Source organism: Chinchilla lanigera, unplaced genomic scaffold (genome assembly GCF_000276665.1).
Source record: "Chinchilla lanigera isolate Chin_1 unplaced genomic scaffold, ChiLan1.0 scaffold00011, whole genome shotgun sequence".
Lineage (NCBI taxonomy): Eukaryota > Metazoa > Chordata > Mammalia > Rodentia > Chinchillidae > Chinchilla > Chinchilla lanigera.
The window spans coordinates 21,810,515-21,830,924 of record NW_004955412.1 but is presented as its reverse complement, the minus strand read 5'-3'; the positions used below and the strand labels follow the sequence as shown (position 1 = coordinate 21,830,924).

At 45.7% G+C, this 20,410-nt stretch overlaps 1 protein-coding gene across 5 annotated transcripts in view; it reads right to left on the bottom strand.

Moving 5' to 3' along the window:
- Positions 1-20,410, bottom strand: part of Grik4 (glutamate receptor, ionotropic, kainate 4) — a 368,414-nt gene that overhangs the window by 101,368 nt on the left and 246,636 nt on the right. For all 5 annotated transcript variants that reach the window (XM_013511259.1, XM_013511258.1, XM_013511260.1 and 2 more), the window contains one exon: positions 6,758-6,919. In XM_013511259.1, coding sequence (XP_013366713.1) covers positions 6,758-6,919 — 162 coding nt within the window. The remainder of the gene's footprint in view (positions 1-6,757; positions 6,920-20,410) is intronic.

The window sequence follows — 20,410 nt, the reverse complement described above, 5'->3', positions numbered from 1 at the left end:
GGACATTTCTATGCCTGGACATGATGCTTAGAACTGCTGCAGCATTCCTGGATCAAGCCAGAGCATGGAGGGTGACCAGGCAGAGATGGAAAGAACGTCCAATCACATCACTCTGGAGTCTCGCTGTGCCAGTACACTGCCTTTTCTGCACAAGACATCTTAATTAGGAATTCTGTTACTGGAAGCTGAGAACACCCTAACTGGCATGGAAGCCCTCAGAATCCCCTGGCTCCCAGGGAACTGTTGGATCAAGTCCAGAGTGGCTTGGGCCACTTTCCCTCTCAAGGCCTCTTGGTCCCCTGGAGGCTGTGCAAGTCTCTGAGAGACTTCCACCACTGCACACTTCAGAGGAAGCTTGCCACCACATTTCTCACACTCCCACCAAACCCCAATTTGATCCTGACACATGGCAGTCACCATTTCCTCTCTGTCTGGGACGTAGTTTTCTTGGCTGATGTTCTTATTAGCACATGACCCGGATGGATGCTGAGAGATGAGTGTGTGCCTGTCTCAGGTGTCCTTTAGCATAAGTAACTCTGGGGCCTTCAACATGCTTTGAGGGCTTCTAATAATTACAAGTCTAGGTGGGGCCATTGGGGCCAGGGAGCAGGTGAAAGGAAAATCATCAAGGCTCCCATCTCATCTTCCTGTATGTACAGCCACACTCCATTCGGGTGGCATGAGTGACATGTCCCCAGAAGGCTCTGTGCTTCACAAGTCTTCTCCAGTCCAGCCTAGGCTGATCCAAGCAGACACCTCAGAAGACCTGGGTATCCTTACCCCCCTTCCCCCGCACTTCCTCGAAGTGCTCCCTCCATCACCAGGCCACCTCTCTTGCAGATGCCTGGCTGTGCATCCACTCAGGCTTTCACCTGGGTCCTCACCCTACTTCCCTAAGAAGCTTCTTTCCCTCTCCTTTGTTCCCCCAGCTCACCCGCCCCAGTCGCCCATCCCCTCCCCTCACCCAACTTCACCTCCCAGGATGTGGAGTCTGCAACCGCTCTGCCTCATCAGTTTCCCCTCATTCCAGATCTCCATTCTGAAGCATCTCTTTGCTCTCCTAATTGCATTCTCCCTCTGCTATTATTTACTAATTTAGCTCTGGAAAGCATTTGGGACTGCAATCAGGGGAAAGCAGTGTCTGTTTCAAAAGCCCTGCATCCCTGTCTCCACTTCCGTGCCCACTTGGGAAGTGGGAGCAAGGCCTTGCTATTCTCTTCCTTTCCCTCCCCTTCCCTTCCCCTGCCTGCCTTCCCCCCCATCTTTCCAAGGCTTCTGTTCCCCATCTGTGTGCCTGTGCCTCTCGGTTGTGTCTCTGCTCCTCCCGTCCCTGTCTCTTCTAAATATTAAATCCCCCAACTGGCTCAATCCTCATTTAAAATTCTCTCCTCTATCTTGGCACCAAAATGTTGTTTGGCAAGGAACTCTCAATTCTCTTGTTTTTATATTTTCATTTGGTTCCTCATTGTTATTTTCTTTTGAGCTGTTTGCAAATTGTTTCGGGGAATGAAAGACTCAGTATAAATTAAGATGAATCAATTCCGACTCAGGCAGTTGTGGGTGGATTCCCTCCCCCTCCCATGAAATGAAAATAACAACATCTTCTAGACACACACCTGTAACCACTGTCTCTCCCTGACTCCCAGTGATTGGGTTCCCAGGATCCTCCTGGACGCACATTTGTTGCTGAACCTCTGTTAGCATAAACTCTGCCCCTTGATATACTGGAGCAGGAACCATAGAAATCTCATGCAATAGTTCTTACAATCTGGATTTTATTCAATGAAATAAACACTTAATTACAAACATCTGCTTTACCCGAAATTCTAATTACTTAATCTAACCATCTGTAATTTTAATGATTTCCAAGGATTTTCATTCTTTGCAGTGTGATTAATGGGAATGACATATGAAACTGGTGGGTGAGTCTCTGTTCCCAACACTCCCTCCTCTACTTGCACTGTCTTGGGCAGGCAGTGCATCTGCAGCCTGCTGTTGGCCACCTGGCAAGTCCCGCCTGCTTGGGTGCACTGAACTTTCTTCCTGGTTAGTTTCCCATACGGCCACTCTTTTCTTGTCCTCCGAACTGAATCCCTGTCCTGACAGCTCCACCTGGAATCCTGGGAAGGTGGAGCAATGAGAGAGACTCATCCACCAGCCAGAAGGAAGAAATGCCAGGTGTGGAGAAAGGGTGGGAAGCATGAAGGGGAGAGGAGAGAGAAATAGAAACGGGCTCATATGGAGAAGGGAAAGGGAAGAGCAAAGAGCAAAGGGAGGATGTGGGGGAAACAAAGCAAGGGAATGAGCCCAAGATGGACAGAAAGGGGAAGAGAAGAAAAAGGCAAAAAGGGAAGGAGAAGGAAAGAGACTGCCTCCACTGAGGCAGGAGCTGGGCTTAGACTTCTTAGAGGGCTCCACTGGGAGCAAAACTGGGCTGAGTTTTCCTGGAACGGACTCACTCAGCTTCCAGCTCCCTGTCATGGTCATGAAAGAGCTGGGTGATTTGTGCCAGGAGTTTCTCAGTCCCCAGAAAGACAGGAAGAGGCAGGTTTTCAAAAGGTAAGCTGCTAAAGTGAGAAGCCTTGAGAGAGGTGTGCTGCTACTGTCACTGCTCCGAGGTTCCCTTCTAGCACTTAGAGGTGACAGCAGTGATAACACCTCCCTTCCCTCTCAAAGACCATCACAGAGATGACAGCTGGAAAATCCCTGCAGCAGGGGCAGACTCAAGCTCTACACCAGGCTGTGGTAAAGTGAGGACCTTGGGAGACCCCACTGTGCCACCCAGCTCTTCTGTACTTCAGTTTCCTCATGTGTCAAAGAGGGCTGCAGAACCACCCTTAATTGTTACTGGGATGATATGACGAGGAAGAAGAGGCAGCGGCAGGGTAACTCATGAGCAGTGATACAGTGGTCTTCAGTTCTGGGTGGACAGACACGAGCAGCATCCCAGTCTCCAGAGCAAGAAAGGACACACATTCATTTTAGAAGTAAAAAATAAACGAACAAACAAATAAATAAATAAATAAAAATAAAATAAAGGAGCTGGGTTGTGAGGTCCGACTGAAGTGGGACCAGAGCCTTTGGCCACATACAGAGATCCGTTTTAGGTCTGGGGCTCAGTAATGGTAACTTCTCACACCCAGAAGGGAGACAGCCTTCACAGAACACTTCTGGCTGCCCAAAGCCCTCCCCAGGGGCGTCTGAAAAGCATTGGGAAGTCCAAGACAGGACCAGGATTGGGAGGGTGAGCGGCCAGGTTAAGCTTTTTATTTTTAAACTGCTCCAGGCAACTTCTATGGGACAGGACAGCCTCTCCAGGTTGGTAGAGTGAGGCAGCCCAGAGCCCTGCTCCTCCCAGGAGACTGTGGACACTGCCAGGGTTTTATAGGCAGAAAATGAGCAGCAAGTCACAGTCATGCATCTCTTAATGTCAGAGACACATTCTGAGAAGTGTGTCACTAGTCAATTTTGCCCTTGTGCGAACATCACGGTATCCCTTACACACACTAAGACAGCTACAAAGTCATTAGGCAGTGTGATCTTAAGGGACCACTGTTGGATGTGTGGTCTGTGGCTCACCAAAACTTTATTATGTAGCCCATGACTATATTTCCTTCCCCACCTTCTGGAAGGCCTTCTCTGATCCTGTAGGCAGAGAGCTTTCCCTCTGTTTCTGCAGGAATAGTACAATTCTGGAGCTATTTTCCTCTGTGGGAAGATAAATTTGCTTCCTGCATACACCTTGGACAGTGACTGTGGTCCTTTCTCACCTCACAGACTGAGTAATGGGCCCCAGTGCATCAGCTCACCCTGCACTCAGGGATTCAAGCTCTTCATCATGTGACTCTGAATTCCTTTTGCCCTCTGAGAGGGCAGACTACATTTTCTCCTTCTCCAGCTTTGTATGCCTTTTTTTTTGCCAAACAAAATGAACTGGAAGATGCCATGCTATGCCCATTCTGGGGACTTAGGTCTCAGAGGTTATGGTTTAGATCTAAAATGTCCCCCAAAGGTCTCATGTGTTCAGAGTGGAGGCTTCTGGAAGCTGACTGGATCATGGGCCATCTATCTTCAACAGCTGATGAATACAATGCTGAGATTATAATTTGATGGCATTGTTGGAAGATGATAGAAACTTAGGAGGCGGAGCCTAGTTGACAGGAGTAATTCATGGTCACATGGCCTTGGGACTATATCCTGTTCTTGGCTCCTTCCTCCAGGGTTCTCTTGCTCTCTTGGCTTCCTGTCCATCATAAAGTGAGCAGCTTTCCTTTGCTATGAACTTCTGCCACCATGTTCTGCCTTTCACAGGCCTAGAAGCAATGAGGCTTGTTAGTGATGGACTGAAACCTCTCAAACTGTGAGTCAAAATAAATCTTTCTTCCTCTAAGTTATTTTCTCAGGAATTTGGTCATAGCAATGAAAGCTCATTAACACAGGGGTTTGTGTGTTTCCAGTTGCATTACTGCCCTTCTTCCATCACCACGAGGACATGCCAGGCTGGCCTGCGAGTCCAGGGGAAGCAGGAGAGGCACATGGAGCAGAGCTACCACAACAGGACCAATCTACATCAGCCAACCCAGATCTGTTGCATGACCATGGCTGGGTCAGCAGAACTGCCCAGCTCAGTGAGCTTAAACGAGCTGATGCACAATGGACCCTCAGATGCAGAAGCCATCTAAATGTGCATTGCTGCTTGCGTATGAGCTTTTGTGGTTGGTTGTTGCACAGTATCAATACAGCAAAACTATCTGATGCTGAGGTTTATCCCAGCATATAGATTGTTAGAAAAACTTATTCAATGATCTTCTAAGATAGTAAAGCATAATTAGCTTAATATTATAGATAAAGGGTACAAGGCCCAGAGGGGTTAGATAACTATTTAAGATCACATAGCATGAAAATGGTGAGGTCGATGTTTGAGTCCAGTGGTCTTTTGGGCAGGTGTGACCTCATCTAGAGCTCGCCCTGCAGTTCTGTGAGAGGCTCTGCCTGGCCTCTGTGTTGGGTCCTTATAAAGGATCCCACTAGTGATTCCTGTCTGCCTGTTTATGGCCAGTGTGAGCATTAATGGCAAGCCTGACATCCTTTGAGAGAAAGTGGAACTATAACATGGAAACCTTTACTTTTACTAAGCCAAATGCCAAATGTAAATCTTGGCCTGGAGAGACAGAGGCATATTTTTCCCTTTCTTGACACAGTGCTGTGAGCCTTTCAACTTCATCAGTGTCTCATTAGAGTACTGGAGTGACTGTTATAAGAACTAGACTCTACTGGTGGAATAGGGCTCAAATTCCTGCTGGTGGATGACTCTAATCTTGTACAGGACATTGTGCTTAAGGGTGTCTCTCACTGTCCCTTAAACCACCTAATGTGGTGAGAATCTCCTTCTTAAGGGGGTAAGATAACCCCCTCTTACCCCTGAATCCTATGAATTCTTAACTCTTTCAGGTCTAGAAGAGCTTGCTGGGATGCACTCCATAAACCTTCCTCTCAAATCCTCTTTTTTTGTTTGTTTTCCTGGACCAGAGCTTCCTGAGTTTTTTGACAGCTCTAAACCCTTGATCACCATTCTTTCCTAAAATTTCCACCAGGCTATGCAATTATAAAGGCTCAGAGGTATATAAAAGGTCACTATCTCCATGCCTTGCCCTCAGCAGGCCCACTCTGGATCACCATGTTGCCAACTGCTAATTAAGTACTCATGTGTGCAGATTTCTAGATACGACTTTGCCTCTGGGCATGTCATATCAAAGACAGGTATGGCTCCTATTTTATAAGTCCACCAGAGAACTTCCCTCTCCAGGAGGGTACCCAATTCCACTGCTATCTCTGAGACTAATTCTTTCCATATCTCACTAGCTCATTCTATCTGACTTATTCATTCATTCAACAAATATTTATTAAGTACTTTAATTTTCTTAGGCCTAATAATAGCTCAGTGTGGGAGGAAAATAGTGGTCCTAGAGAGGGACAAAATGGTACAGTGGTTAAAAGTACAAACTGTAAAGCCATACAAGAAAGCCTAAGTTCCAGGTCTAGGTCTAGTTGTGTGAACTTGGGCTACTCAACCTTTATGAGCCTCAGTTTGATCATATGCATAATGCAGATACTGACACATAGCATTTATCTTAGAAAGCCTTGGTAAGGTGCACATGGGCTGCTGTTGTTTTCTTTTAAATAAAATGACATATAGAACCTGCCTAGGACGAGGCTGAGAAAGCCATGCAATTCTGAGATCCCAGGAACCTGCCATTTAAGAAATGGATGTAGCAGGTATACTTGACCTGCCCAACAGCATAAGAATGGCCAGTGCAATAAAGAATGACCAGGGAGGTCTACTCTGCACAGCATGGGGAAAGACTGAGTGACAAAGACATGGAGGGGTCACAGAAGAAGCTTCTCTGGATGAGCTACTCGGAGCAGTGGCTCAGTGGGGTGGAAAAAGTACTAGAGCAGGAGCTCTCAGCAACAGCACCATGGGGAATCTGACCGCAGGAGACTTGTAGACAACAGTAAATGACAACTCAGAACCTGCATATCACCCTATCCCTCAGCCGTCTCAACCCACTTGGTGTTCTGAGCTCACTACCCCTGTACCTCATCCCTGTACTCACTTCCTAACACATCTACATGTGAGCTGAGACTGGAGAAGGGAGAAGGCTGGACTCCAGGAGGGCTTGTTGCCCAGCAGTCAGTCTACAGTATAGTGTGTGGAGTCCCAGGACACCAGGAAGGAGCTCCGGGGGACACTTACCGCAGGCCCAGTAAAGGGCACGTGGTCACAGTTCTCTTGCCAGGACTGGTTGAGGCTCTGGGCAAAGTCTTGGAAAAAAGCATGGGATTGGTTGAAAATGGAAAATCCTAGGATGTTGACACGATCATCCACAAGGCTGTCCATTCTCTGGAGTGAGAACTCCTAAAAAGACCCAGCAGTCAGAAACAGAGAACAAAGTTAGGAAGGGAGGGAGGAAGAGGTGGGCTATGCTGGAGCACCTCCAGTTCCCTTGCTCTATCTAGTCCAATAAACATCAAGAGCTCTGCTGGGGGCTAAGGGCCTGGGGATTACCAAGAGTGGTTCTTCTGGGAGCTTACAGTGTTATAGTTCATAGGATAAACAGAAGTAAATAAAATAATCTCTAAGCAAGGTATATACAAAATGTACTATACATATAGAGAAACTTGCATATGTGTCTCTGGTACAAGGAAGACCATAGTCGCAAAAGATATGCCTGGAGCTGAGGCCTTAAGTATGCGTAGGCCTCTTCTAGGTAGAAAATGTGACTGCACCTAGGTTCTTCCAGCCAGGAGTCATCATTTAGACAAACTAACAGAGGTGAGAACGTGTGTGGTCCTTTCAGTGAGGTGCCTAGCGTGCACTTCAACAATAGCATAGCTCCTCAAAGTGTGATTCCACCATCAGAATCACCTGAGCATCTTTTTGCACTCCCCCACCTACCCCCAGCTGAATCTGCACGGCTGCAGCTGAGGTCCAGGAGGAAGCATTTCGGCAGCATTCATCTTATACATGGCCATGTGTGGGAGCCCTTGGCTGAGCACATGGGATGCACAGAGCTTGGGGGAGGAATGCTGACACACGAAGCTGGAGGGGTTTGCAGGGCCAAAGTCTAAGTGCCTGGATGCCAGGCTAGGGAGCTCGCATTTTGTTCTGTAGGTGATGGATACAAGGGAACTATTAGAAGAGTGTAAAACAAGTTCATTTTCTAAGAATCTCAACCTACGAATCTGTAGGCGTAGTTATGCCTTCATGTGTCACTATTTTTTCATTCACTGGGCACACACTTGCTTCTCGTGTGCTTGACACTGTTTTAGGCACATCAGACATGAATAAGAGATGTACTTGGTGCTCTCAAGGACCTTGAAAGCTACTGGAAAAAACAGTTAAGGAAACAAATCGATTACCATTTCAGATAGTTGAGGGGGTGGGGGCTGCATTAGGTGAGGCAATCAGAGGTGCCCCATATGGGACAGTAACATTTAAAAGCTCAAGGGCATTCTCCAGGCAACTCATGGTCCTCATCCAATCACCTGGTCATGTGTGAGCCTGCAGGCAAGCATTACTGAAAGCAGAGTTCTCTGAGCTGAGAGCCTGGCACCTCCACCGTCTCCACTGGCCTTAAACAGGGAAACTAGGCGAGAGGGTATGTACGGATTGTACAGCTTGCTGATCTCCACTCCTGGAAAAACGCCTTCAAATGTGGGTCAGGCCATCTTCTCAGACTGAAGTGGCATTCATCACACACTCATTCTATATGCTCCCACATAGTTTTGCATGGCAAGGGCACAGAGAGGTTACAGGTTCTAGGACTAACCCATCAGCCACTCAGCCTGGCATGACAGATGGCAAGTACCTTGGACTTACTTTCTGGCCAGGTGGAAACACAGCTTTCCTTCAGGCGGTCTCCCTTTCTGAAGACATAGCTTCTCTAGCCCACGGTTCCTCCCTTACCATCTACAGTCTTTGCCAAGACACCGGGCTACAGCCTCAGCCCACCTGCCCAGAGCCCAAACTCATTAGCTTCAGCTTGTGGACTGGAGCAGCAAAGACTCCTCTGGAGCCATCAACTCCTTGACAGAGCGGAGCTGGATGGGGATTAAGTATATTTGGGATCCTCCCCACCCCCATTAGAGGGAAATGGATGTGCAGAGAATGTACTGATTCATAAGCTAATTTTATGTTCTGTCCTCTTCACAGGGCAGCTGCTCATGCACTGTGGGCTATCAGCAGGTACAAGGGGCAGATGGCTAATGAGAAGAGATGCATTTGGCAAAGGGAGGAGACAAGACACAGAGCCATGCTGCTGTTGGGAAACCAAGGGCCTCACTGGCCACAGTCAGTGAGGGCTGGAAAATGTCTTCTTCCCCTGGCTTCCTATCAATATGGGCAAACACAAGGCCCCACCACTGCACTCTCCCCACATGCACAGCCTAATGGGTGGGGGCTCATTTCAAAGAAGCATGATGTTTTAGATGTCCACAGACTTAACAATAGCAGTAGGGGGATACAGTGGATAAGGGCTTCTGCATTAAATCCAGGCTCACAGTCAACCTGGATGTATGACTTTGAGTAAGGTCTTTAGCATTTCTGGCTTCAGATCCACACTGTGTAAAATAAGAGCAATAATACTAGCAACCTCCTAGGTTGTTTCAAGGAACAAGCAAAACTTATAAAAGATTTAGCCTATATGTGGCATATAACAAGTGCTCAGTGTATGATAGATACTGAAACACTTGCATGAGATCTTGGGCAGCATCTAGCCCTCTCCTTTAGCTCCACATGGCATAGAGAACAAAGTTAGGTTCTTTAAATGCACATTCTGGGCAGAATAAGAAAGAATGAGCTAACTGCAGACACTAAGAGACATTCTATCCAGAAGTTAGACAGTCTGCCATCCTGCCTTTTAATTCCTATCTTCTTATCCCTCAACTATATCCTGTTTCCCATTTTCAAAGGCATCTTAAGATAAAAAGATTCAGGAACTCCTTGATGATTCATTCTATTTATAATGACTCATGGGAAATCTTGCAGAAGAACAAGAAAGCGATTGGCATGTTCTTTTATTGCGATTTCCTGGGATACTCTAGGGTTCTACCCTCCAAGCATCCTTACAGTTAGGAAACTCTTCTTTACATCTAAACTTAGCTGGGCCTGCTGCTATTGAAAGGTATTTTCAAAACAAAACAAAAACATGGAAAATGGCTAAACACCACCAGTCTATATACGGTGAAAACCTCCCAAGACAGTATTTCTCAATGTGTGTTCCTCAGAACTTCTGCTTGCTAAGGATATTAGACATTTCTTGAAAATAAGAGTCCATGTGAAGTAAAATGAGAAATCAGGTTAGGAATCATTGTACACTATATTTGCCTTTTCAAAATACATAGCAAACCCTGGGCCATTAAAGGTTGAAAGAAGTCCTGCTGTGAACAGTTCAGCTAACTTTGTTTAACCCCAAACCTTCTAAACACACTGATCATGGAAACACTACTTTTCCCATAAAACCTCTGAATGTCTCACAGTAGTATTCTATACAACACAATATGGGAAATGCTACTATAAATGCACACAGAGAAATGTGTACTAAAAATTCCAAATCAAATAGTGGAGACATTTTGTTAAGATAGGTTTTTCATAAAATTAACAGATGCAGGATTGGAAGGGATTAAAACTCATGTAGTTCCTGCTGCTCTAACTATGAACTATATCTCAAGCCAGGAATATATAACCAGCTCATTCAGGCTCCTGTGTGCAGCCCTCTAGTCTAGCTAGCCAAGACCTTTATAAAATAATTTAAAGGAATACCTGGGATGGAATAGTTTTACAGAGTTCTTGGTCCTGTTCCTATACATGTCACAGGAAGGGATATCCTACAAATGTCTCAGTGAGTAGATTCCCATTGTCCTAACACCAGTGAAACCAGGGCAAAGAACCAGGTGAATCACTTAGTAAGGGCAAATGGTCATGTGCTAAAGCCAAGTGGAGGAACAGAGACCAATACCAAATCTTCCATCTCTCCATGTGTGCATGGCTTTGTGTCAGTTCTTTTGTCACCATTACTTCTTCATATGTGTGGAACTCTCTCTCTCCAAAGGGCTGCATGTTGCTAGGGAGCAAAGATATACCTGCCTCACTTCTGAGTCCCTAGAAGCTTCTGGGTCAGTGCTTGGTGAAGGACTGTTGACTGAAGATATTTCTATGCCTACAGTCCTCACCGTTGCCACCTCTACCACTAATCACAGTCTTATATCTCCAGAAGGTATAAGAACATGTATAACACTTGTACCAGCTCCTTACTGACCTCCGGAAGTTGCATTATTGTGTTCTGAAAGACATTCCTGGCAGACTGTTTTTTTATCACCTAGCTTTCTTACTTAAAAAACTGAAAACTGTCCGTGTTGTGGGTGGGCGCATACACACCCATATTTGAGTATATAACTGTATGCAAGAATCCAAGTAACTATAGTTGAAGGTGAGGCCATAGCCATAAGTGAATACAGGGAGATGTCACCCTGGAAGGAATGCTCCATGGGTAATAGTTTCAGGGCTACTCTGAAGAGTCACCACAGGTGGGGAAGCTGAGCTGAGTGCTCCTGGCTTTCTCTGACAGATGTGATATTTTCAGTGTCCTGATCTCCAACAGGAAATTTTCCATGGATCTACAGCCTGTTCACCTACCTGGGTCAGCAAGCCAGGGCAGTGTGTGAGAGGGGCACTGAGCCAGGACTAGGGCCCAGGAAGATGGCAGTGTTGGAGGGAGGAAGGGGAAGAAGCGGGTGGGAGGCTGAGATTACCCTGGTCAGGAATGGGACAACCATGGCTCTCACACATAGGGTCCAAACGCGAAGCAACGCATAATTTTGGTACCAAGTGTTTGGACTGGGAGAGGGCACCAGTTCGCTGACCTGTGGGCAGCTTCTGCTCAGGGTGAGGGAGCAGGGAAGAAGTATCCCCTGTAAAAAGCACAGACACACTCAGCCTGTGCTAAGCAGCCAAGGTCTAGTTAACCAACCCTAGAAATAGGACAAGACTGGTCAGGTAGAAATGTAAGCGTGAGTCTGAACGATCCAGATTCCACTCCTCAAGGAGAAAACTCAAGAAACCAAAGCACATATCCAGACAGTATCCTTGGGTAGTATCTATCTCCTAACCTAGGTCAGACAGGGAAGTAGGGGAAGTGGCATTCTGTGGCCTTTGTTTTCCTTGCCCAACAGTCCCTTCTCCTTTGTGCTCCTAATGCAGTAAGTGCGTTACTCTTCTCCTGGGGGTCTAGGCTAGAAACCTCAGGACAGCCTCAGCTCCTATCCTTTTAATTCCACACCCAATCCATTGCCAATTCTGCCAGTCTTGAATCTGTTGCTTCCTTTCCAGCACCACCAAGATAGGCCCTCATCGTTTCCCCTTTGCAAGAACTGCCTGTTTGACCAAGATCATGCCTCTGGTCCTTGGGAGACATGGCTGCTATTCTGTACAATTCTCAGGTGCCACTTTTTCCTGATGAAAATATGAATAGTGCCTAACTGCATTGTGCAATATGGCAATCTCATCAGGAAACAGCAGCGTGAGTTAAGAAGAGCACAGATTTTGAAATAAGAGTCTTGGGTTCACACCTTGTTTTGATCATATACTGATTGGATGATCGCAAGAAGTCTGAACTATCAGTCTGTTTCCTTGTAGAAGGACATATGAGTCCTCTGTTCTCCAAGTGCAAACCAACCCGTGTACTGCAGGTGTTAAAGTGGTTGAGCTCCCCTTTCTTTCTGCTTTCTCCTGCTTCCCATGCTACAGCTGGCTCCTACCAAAAGGGAAATATCTGGCATGACAGCTTCTCCTCCCTCCTTCCACCACCCCCCACTCTGCAAGAAGCTGTTTTTTTTGTTTTAGTACATATTTGTGATACACAATGAGTACATTCATTCAGAATGGGGAGTTGATATACGTACCTATTAGTGCCTTAATCCTCTTTATTTCCCCTTCCCCTCCACTCAGTCCCCACTTCCATCTCTCAAGCTATTCATAGCCACTTGTCAAATAAGAAAAGTTTTGTTAAGTTACCATAAGGTGTTAATTGCTTGGTGTGGCTATTTCAGTCAAGATAAGAAGGATGGAGCTGAAGTTCAGATCGTGCAACCACAAATAACATTAACAAAGACATAATTATGAAAATAACTACCACAATTTATTGGCTACCAACTGTATGCCAGGCAGAACTAAGCACTTCTCACACTTGCCCTCTATTCATCCTTACAGCAGCCTGCAGCCTGGGAGTTCTTACTGCCCTTTTAGAGCTATACAGTACATCAGAGGCCCAGAGCAGTGAAATGGCTTTCCCATTTCCCAAATGACTGGTAAACAAGGAGTTCTGGATTCAAACCCAGGTCCTATTGATTTCAAAGCTAGCACTCTACGTTCTTGGACTGTTTACTCATCACAGAAGTCAGGGGTGCTGAGCTCCTTGATACTGTGCTATAAAAGAACCAGCCAGCAAAATTGAGTTAAAGCTGCTGGCAGAATGCACACGTTGACCTTAAGACCAGAGAGAAGATTTGAAACTATAGAACAAATGCTGGTGGTCTGAGTGAGCAAGAGAATTATCGAACATTGACTAAATTTTTGCACAAGAAGGATTTTAATTACAAACAGGTCAGGAACTTGGGATAGGCTCCAGACTGAGTACTGGAACAGTGATCTTAGGAACATGGGAGAGGTTTGGTTTGTCCTGCATTGTGTCTACTCAGCTTGAGGAACTGGGACAAGGAGTAAGAGCAATACCAGGGTGCAGCAGCTGGGGAGGACTTAGAAACAAATGTAGGATAATTCAAGACATGTGTGGCTTAGATGGTGTAGGGAAACAGGCAGTCAAATGCGGCATCATGAACGTGGCCACCTTCTGCAGACAGCTGTTGAGAAGCCATAGCCATCCCTAGCAAAGTCTCTCAGAGGTCACCATTATTCAGGCCATATATGCTTCCCTGCCGGCCCATGGACTCCTGCCACATACAGGGGGCTGTTTCACTCATGACTGTATCCTCAGCACCTAGAGAAAATCAGTGAAAACCAAAACCGCCTTTTTGGTTTACTTAAATGATTAACCACATAATGGTCCTGGGGAGTGTGGGTATGGATTTGAACGTTGTAACATCTGAAAGCATATATTAGTAATTTGTCCTACTTTTGCTCTCTAAAATCCCACATTTCAAAAGCAAATCTTTGGCTGTTTTATTTTTTTAACTTCTTTATTTTTATCTCTTTTAATTAGACAACTTTCATCATTAGAAAACAGGGAAAATAATACTTCACAGGACTGTTGTGAGACTCAAAAGGGATGACAGACAGGAACGCTCTGTGTAGATGGGAAGTACAATACAGGCTTCTTGAGTTACCAGTTTTGTTAGAAGTCACAATAAAATAGCTTAAGTTAGGCATTTCTGTGAATTTTCAGGTAGTTAGGAAAATAGTGTGCACAGACAGCCTCATGAAGCCCACCAGATTCTGCCCAGAGGTGGCCTCTCTCTGCCTCTGAATAAGGCTTTCAACCCCAGATAGCCTCAAAACCTTAACTTGTCACCAGGGCCATAGGCAATTTGTAGAGGTGTTACCCCAGTGCTTCCATGACCTCTGGAATCTCTCCCAGTGCTGCCTCCTGGACCCAGTTGAGTTGAGACTCCTTACTTGCTGCCTCTTCACTCTACAACTGGTTCTCTTTCTTAAGAGTAATGTGTCAAACTCCTTAACCCCTTTAATGGGATTTCATGCAGTCCTTTGTTTCTCTGGTGCTTTAACCTAAGCCTCAGCCTTTGGTCCGCTCTGTTCCATGCTCAGCCTCTGGTCCCTAAACTTCCTGCAAGAAGTTTGTATCTCATGTAACCCCAATTAAAACTAAAGTACAGGCTGGGGATTTAGCTCAGCAGAGACCTGGCAAGCGCAAGGTCGTGAGTTCAATTCCCAGTACTGGAAAAAAAAAACCAAAAAAACCAAATAAATAAATAAAAAATAAAACTAAGATACAAACATCAATTTGTCAATGAGTATAACATTATGACTGCTTTCATTGGTGTGGGTGCACAGCTTACAAGACATTTGCCTGTGTTGCTTTTTGTCCTCTCAAGCACACTTGGATAAGACAGGCTTTATTCATATTCTCATTTGGTAGAAGAAAAAACTGCAAGTGTTTTGCCCAAAACACAGACATGGGATAAGATCTCAGTACTTGACATACAAGATCACAGCATGTTCTTTCCTCTCCTGAATGTTCAGCACTGGGTTAGGCCACCAGTAGATGGTGAGTGCATGTCCTCTTCATGAGATTATTGAAGAATGACAAGTTAAAATGTTTTCACCCAACAAGTCCTGAGACCACCGAGAGACTCCACTTTCTTAGCCTGTAATTATGAAGGAAGAATGGTGGGGAAAATCCTTAAGATTACATCACTTCTCACTTGAACTTCTCAACTTTCCCCTCTAATCCAATCCTTTTCTTTGGTTCCCTGTCTGGTAGTATCACCTTTATTCAGCAGGTTTTCAAGCTGGAACTTGGAACTCATCCTCCACTCCGCTCACTCTCACTGTCCTCATCTCATGCATCCAGGGGCTCATTCATGAGAGAACATTTCATTCTTTGGTATCTCTTGACTCTGTCCCTGTTCTTCATCCTCACTACCTCTCCTTCAAATTGGTCCTCAGCATCTTGTTCTTGGATTATGGACTAACTGGCTTCCCTTCCTCTGGTACTGTAATTCTCCAAGTTTCTTTGCTGTACTATTGCAGGAAGTATGTTTCTAAAATATAAATTTGATCATCAACTGCCACCTCCATATTGCTTATTGCACATAGGGCAAAAGCAAAGTCCTTAACTAGACATACAAACCTTTTCATGTTCCAATTCCTGTCCACCTTTTCCACAGTTCCCCACTGTCTTGGTTACTTTTTTCTCGCTGCTGGGACAAAATACCTGACGCCCAAAATTAAGGAAGGAAAGGTTTACTTCGCTTAGAGTTCGTGGAAGTTTCAATCCGTACTTGGCAGATTATAAGGCAGAGTGGCACGTGGCAGAGGGCTGCATCTCAGGGAGGCAGCCACAGCTAAGCAACAACTAACTTACACTGGGGTGGAATGGGGTAGGAATGCCCCAAGCACTCTTTTCCTGTCCCTTACATATGCAAACTATCCACTCCAGGGCGGGTGTAGCTCTCACACCCATATTCAAACTCTAATAGCCTGCCCCAGGGCCGAAGGAGGCTTTGGGGGGACACACAGACATAAACCATAACACCCACCTTCACCTCCTCCATCACTCAAGCCAAGCAGAAGTGGCCACTCACTTGTGTTTTCATTCTACCTCCACATATACCTGTCACCATTTGGAGTTTTTTGTCAGATGAGATTATTCCAAACTACCGCCCCTAACACTGGCTGCTATTTGAAGCAAATGCACTTACATTATCAGCATCTACTTTGATGCATCACACATAGAAAGAAGTCAGTGCTGTAGACAGAATGAATTCAGGAAGGAAGCCCCTATCAGGCTCAGGAACACCCCAGGGCCACTAGAAGTCGAGTCTTCTGGGCACCTTTGCATGCTCTCCTTCCCTCCAGAGTACACCTAACTGTGGTACCTGTCAGTCTATTTATCTGCATCAAAGCCTGTGCTCTCCGCAGGCTGGGAGATTGCTTTTTGTGTAATAGGTCTTTGAAGACAGTAGCAGCTGGGAGGCTAATTCATACCTGTCAGTAAATTCTATTTAAGGTGAGATTTGGTCCTAAACCTCCCAGCTCCCAGCTCCCCTTGATTCTTCTCCCTGCATGTTTCCTATTCACTCATTCCCTTCACTTGAGAAAGCACAACTATTCTTTCCAAGAACTCTGTCCCTTCTCTGCTTTCCTTTCCCAATGTGTGTCCACAAACAGGACTTGAAAAGCAGATCATATTCTGTTTTTATTCACGACTCTACCCAGTACACTGTACCCTGTGCTTGTGCTCAGCAAGTGCTCAGTGTACATTCATTAAGTGAATTAAGGTTCTCCTGCAAACACCCATCAGGGTGGAACCATCTTTACAAAGACTTCAGTCACTCACCCCCAGGAAGAGGAAGGCACAGCCAGGTGGAAAGCTCTCCCACCTCCTCTGTCCCGCAGTGGTGATTATCTTCCTTTTGTATTTAGAAAACTTTTGTATCTTGGGGCATTAAATAAGTAGCTGTCAACTCCGCAGTTAACTGTGCAGCTGACTGATGTGAAAAATGGTGAGCACCTTGTGCTCTCTCCCTTCATGTCAGGAAGAGTTACTGCTTTTCTACAGGCTTGCTTTCTCCATCAGGTATTCCTTCCTGACCTCTGAGGTCCTCTGCCCTCAGGATCCGTGAGTCAGGTTTGCCATATACACATTAGGAGCTAAACTTCTCCTCTCCTGGATCCCAATACATTGGCCTCAGGCAATCAGAGACCCAAGCCCCCCCATCTCACCAGGAATATAGAAGTTGTTTAGGAAGATGAGTGACAGTGATGCTGTCAATCAACGCCTCTGCCTCCTTATTGACTTTGCCTTCTGCAGAAACCTTCTGACTCTGCAGAAGGTTCAAACAATGAACTCATCATGAGGGCTGGACATCTTGTAACTCTGACATGCTCAAGGTCACAAGGCTGTCAGATGGGTTTCCAGGGTGGGAAAGGAATAACGGAGCACGTTCTCGGATCCTCTCATTCCTTCCTTCAGGAATTCAACACTGAGGCCAGCGCCTCTTCCAGGATACACACCACGCGAAGCACTTACAATCAGTAAGCTCCACCCTGTCCTCAAGGTGCTTACACCTAATGACAAGTGGGAGTTAAGTACCAGGTGCTAGAGGCACACACAACAAGGTAGTCCCTCCGATCACAATAGCTGTTGACTTTCCTGAGCCGAACTGACAGCGGACTGCAAGCAGGGACCTGAAAGATGAGCAGGGGTGGGCCAGGGGAAAAGGAATCTCACAGAGAGAGGCAACATTGCAGAGCCCTAAAGAGGGAGAGTCACAGTATATTCTGAGAACTGCAAGTCACTGGTTCTGGCTGGGATGTGTGGTGTGTGAAGGAAAGGGGGCAGGAGAAAGCCAAGGGGCAAGTTCACAAGAGGTTGCAAAAGTCAAGTTCAAGAAGTCTGGGCTTTCAAAACAAGATGATAGGAAATTACCAATGGTTGTTATATTGCATATTGTTATCTTCAAAGTAGTTGTTTAGATTACCAGATATAGGCATGTGAAATTGATCAAAAAATTAAACAGTAACTGTCCCTTTCATTAAACCAATAGGAATTAGTACAACTGTCTTACCTATCTTGTGTATATATGTATTTTTCCCTTCCTTCTTTCTTTCTTTTCTCCTTTCCCTCATCCCAGCTGTCCTTTGCTTTTGAGCAGTTTCTTTCCCTTTCACAATATCTATTGTACTTTTTGGATTTTATTTACTCTTTCAGTTTCCTATACTAGGGGGACAATACGATGTTTATACATGCGGGTCTGAGAAATTCTGTATCATTTTTAATGTTTTTCTTTTTACTTTTTTTTCTCTTTTAAAAAATTAAAAGAAAAAGTAGCCCAGGTTTAATTTGCAAAGTGGGAAGCCAAAGAAGGGCCCCAGCTTTGGGATCCCAGCTTTGGAATTCACAGGAGAGGTATCCATCAGCTGAGTTCTGGCTGGAGGGCTGGGCGATGGCACGCACCTGTTTACCACTGAGCTGTGAATGTGCACTATCAGCTCAAGCCAGGGCTTGGGGAGCCTCTGATAGTGGTTAATTGAGCTGGGATGTCACTGACACTGAGTGAAGCCTGACGTTAAGAATGGAGAAGCTAGATTGCTTAATAATAACAGCACTTGCTACTCCTAATGGTGCTTGTAATACAATAGCACTTATAATATAATAATAATATTTGGCATAATGTCTTTTATTCTCATTCTCCCTGTGCTTCACATTCATTAAATGCCAAATACTTCTCTCAGCAGGACCCAGATGTCTCAAGGCAGAGGATCTCTGTAGTACCTGCAGCAGCCTCTGTCTTCCCACAGGGGCTACTTTACAAACCACCACCAGAGGTGAAGGCACGTGTTCTGCCCAGAGCCCCACCCTGGCCAACAAAAGAACATGGTGTTTGTCATCGGCATTATCGGGGGCATCAATGCACTGATTTCCCTACCCCAACTGTTTATAATATCTTCTTCCTGGTCCCTGGCTATACCTCTCCGTGTCTGCCTCTTACCAGTTGGTAGAAGGGAAAGTAAAAAAATTAAACTGATATTCAGAGTTGGTGTGTGTGTGACAGACATGACCCCAAATGATCCTGCAGATACCCCCATCTCCTTGCACACACAAGATCCCTAAGACTGGGCCTGTGATGAGTTTTTCTTCTGTGATCAAGTTGTGTGACATGGCATGTCTGGCCTTAAAGAGGGAGATTATCCAGACAGGCCTGACCTAAGCCTGTAATCCTTTAAAAACCAAGTTTACATTGGCTGATTGCAGGAAAGGAACTCAAAGAGATCTGTGGGCCAGAGGGCTGTACTACAGGGGTTCCTACTGATGACACAGAGCTGTCACAGGGCAAACACCTCAGAGTGGCGTCTGCATGCTGAAAACTGTTCCTAGCCAAGCAAGAAAATAAGAGAAGCCAGTCTTACCTCCTCATCAAAGTGAATTTGGCTAATGACAGGACTGAGCCTGGAAGGGAACACTGTGCTACAGATGCAATCACAGTCTGCGGACACCCTGATTTCAGCCTGAGCAGAGCCCCCATTACACTGAACCACACTTGTGACCTACAGAAGCTGGTGCCAATAAAGGTGCTATTAGAAGCTGCTAAATTTGTAGGAATTTATTACACAGCAATAAAAAACTAACATAGCACAGAAAAGCCAAAAAGATCATTTTGAGAAGACATGGGCTGGCAGGAAAAGGCAAATTCTCACATCTACCATGAGGCTGGAGAACCTCAGACAAGATTCTCACAGTTCTCAGAGCCTCCCTTTCCCACTGTGCAGAACTAGAACACAAGGTTAGTCCGAGGATGGGCAATATTGGATATACTGATTGGTATGGGTCTGGTTACCTTGCTGCCTTCAGAACCAAGAGGGTAACAACATTCCAGCTTGTGGAGATGGGTAGATTTTTATTAACAGATTCTCTTTATTGTGGACAGTTTAGAAATTGCTGCATCTGCAGACAGAAGAAAAGGCCGAGGCATCTCTCACTGAGTTCATGGGACTTCTGAATCCTTAACAGCCCTGTGTCAGAGATCAAGGCAGTCTTCCCTTTTCCAGAAGCGGTACCAGCCGGGTGTGCTGGCAGTCAGACAGGACATTTCCTTTATGCTTCCAGAGACACTGAACCAGAGTGGTCCCCAGAGCCTATTTCTTATTTCAGTTTGATTTATTTCATGTACCCAGTCACCAACACACACAGGCTCAGAAGAAATGAATGAATGAGTGAGTGTGCGCACACGTGTGTGAGTTGGGGGCAGGTACAGGAATAAGTTTCAATTTTTATTACATGCATGGTACACAAAGATCTCAAACTCTGTTCTGGGAGTCCCAGGGGACTTATCTTCACTGTCACGCTGTTTGTCAAATGTCAGCAAAAGGCTTGTCTGACAATTGCATCCTCCAAGGTAAAGCAGAGTTTCTTCACCCCACCAGGGTCTCAACAACCTTGTCCAATGCTTCTTCAGTTCCTACTGCTTTTCCTGCCAATATTCATTCTGTTCTTATATCCCTGACCCCATGTGGTTAGGAATCAAGTGGAGCTGGAAGTTCCTGCCTCACCTTGAATCACCAGATCTCACTGTGAGGCCCAGGTGCCGGTTCCTCCTCCTCACCCAAATTCTGGGAGGGATAAAGGCCTAATTAGTTCATTTCCATTTTCAA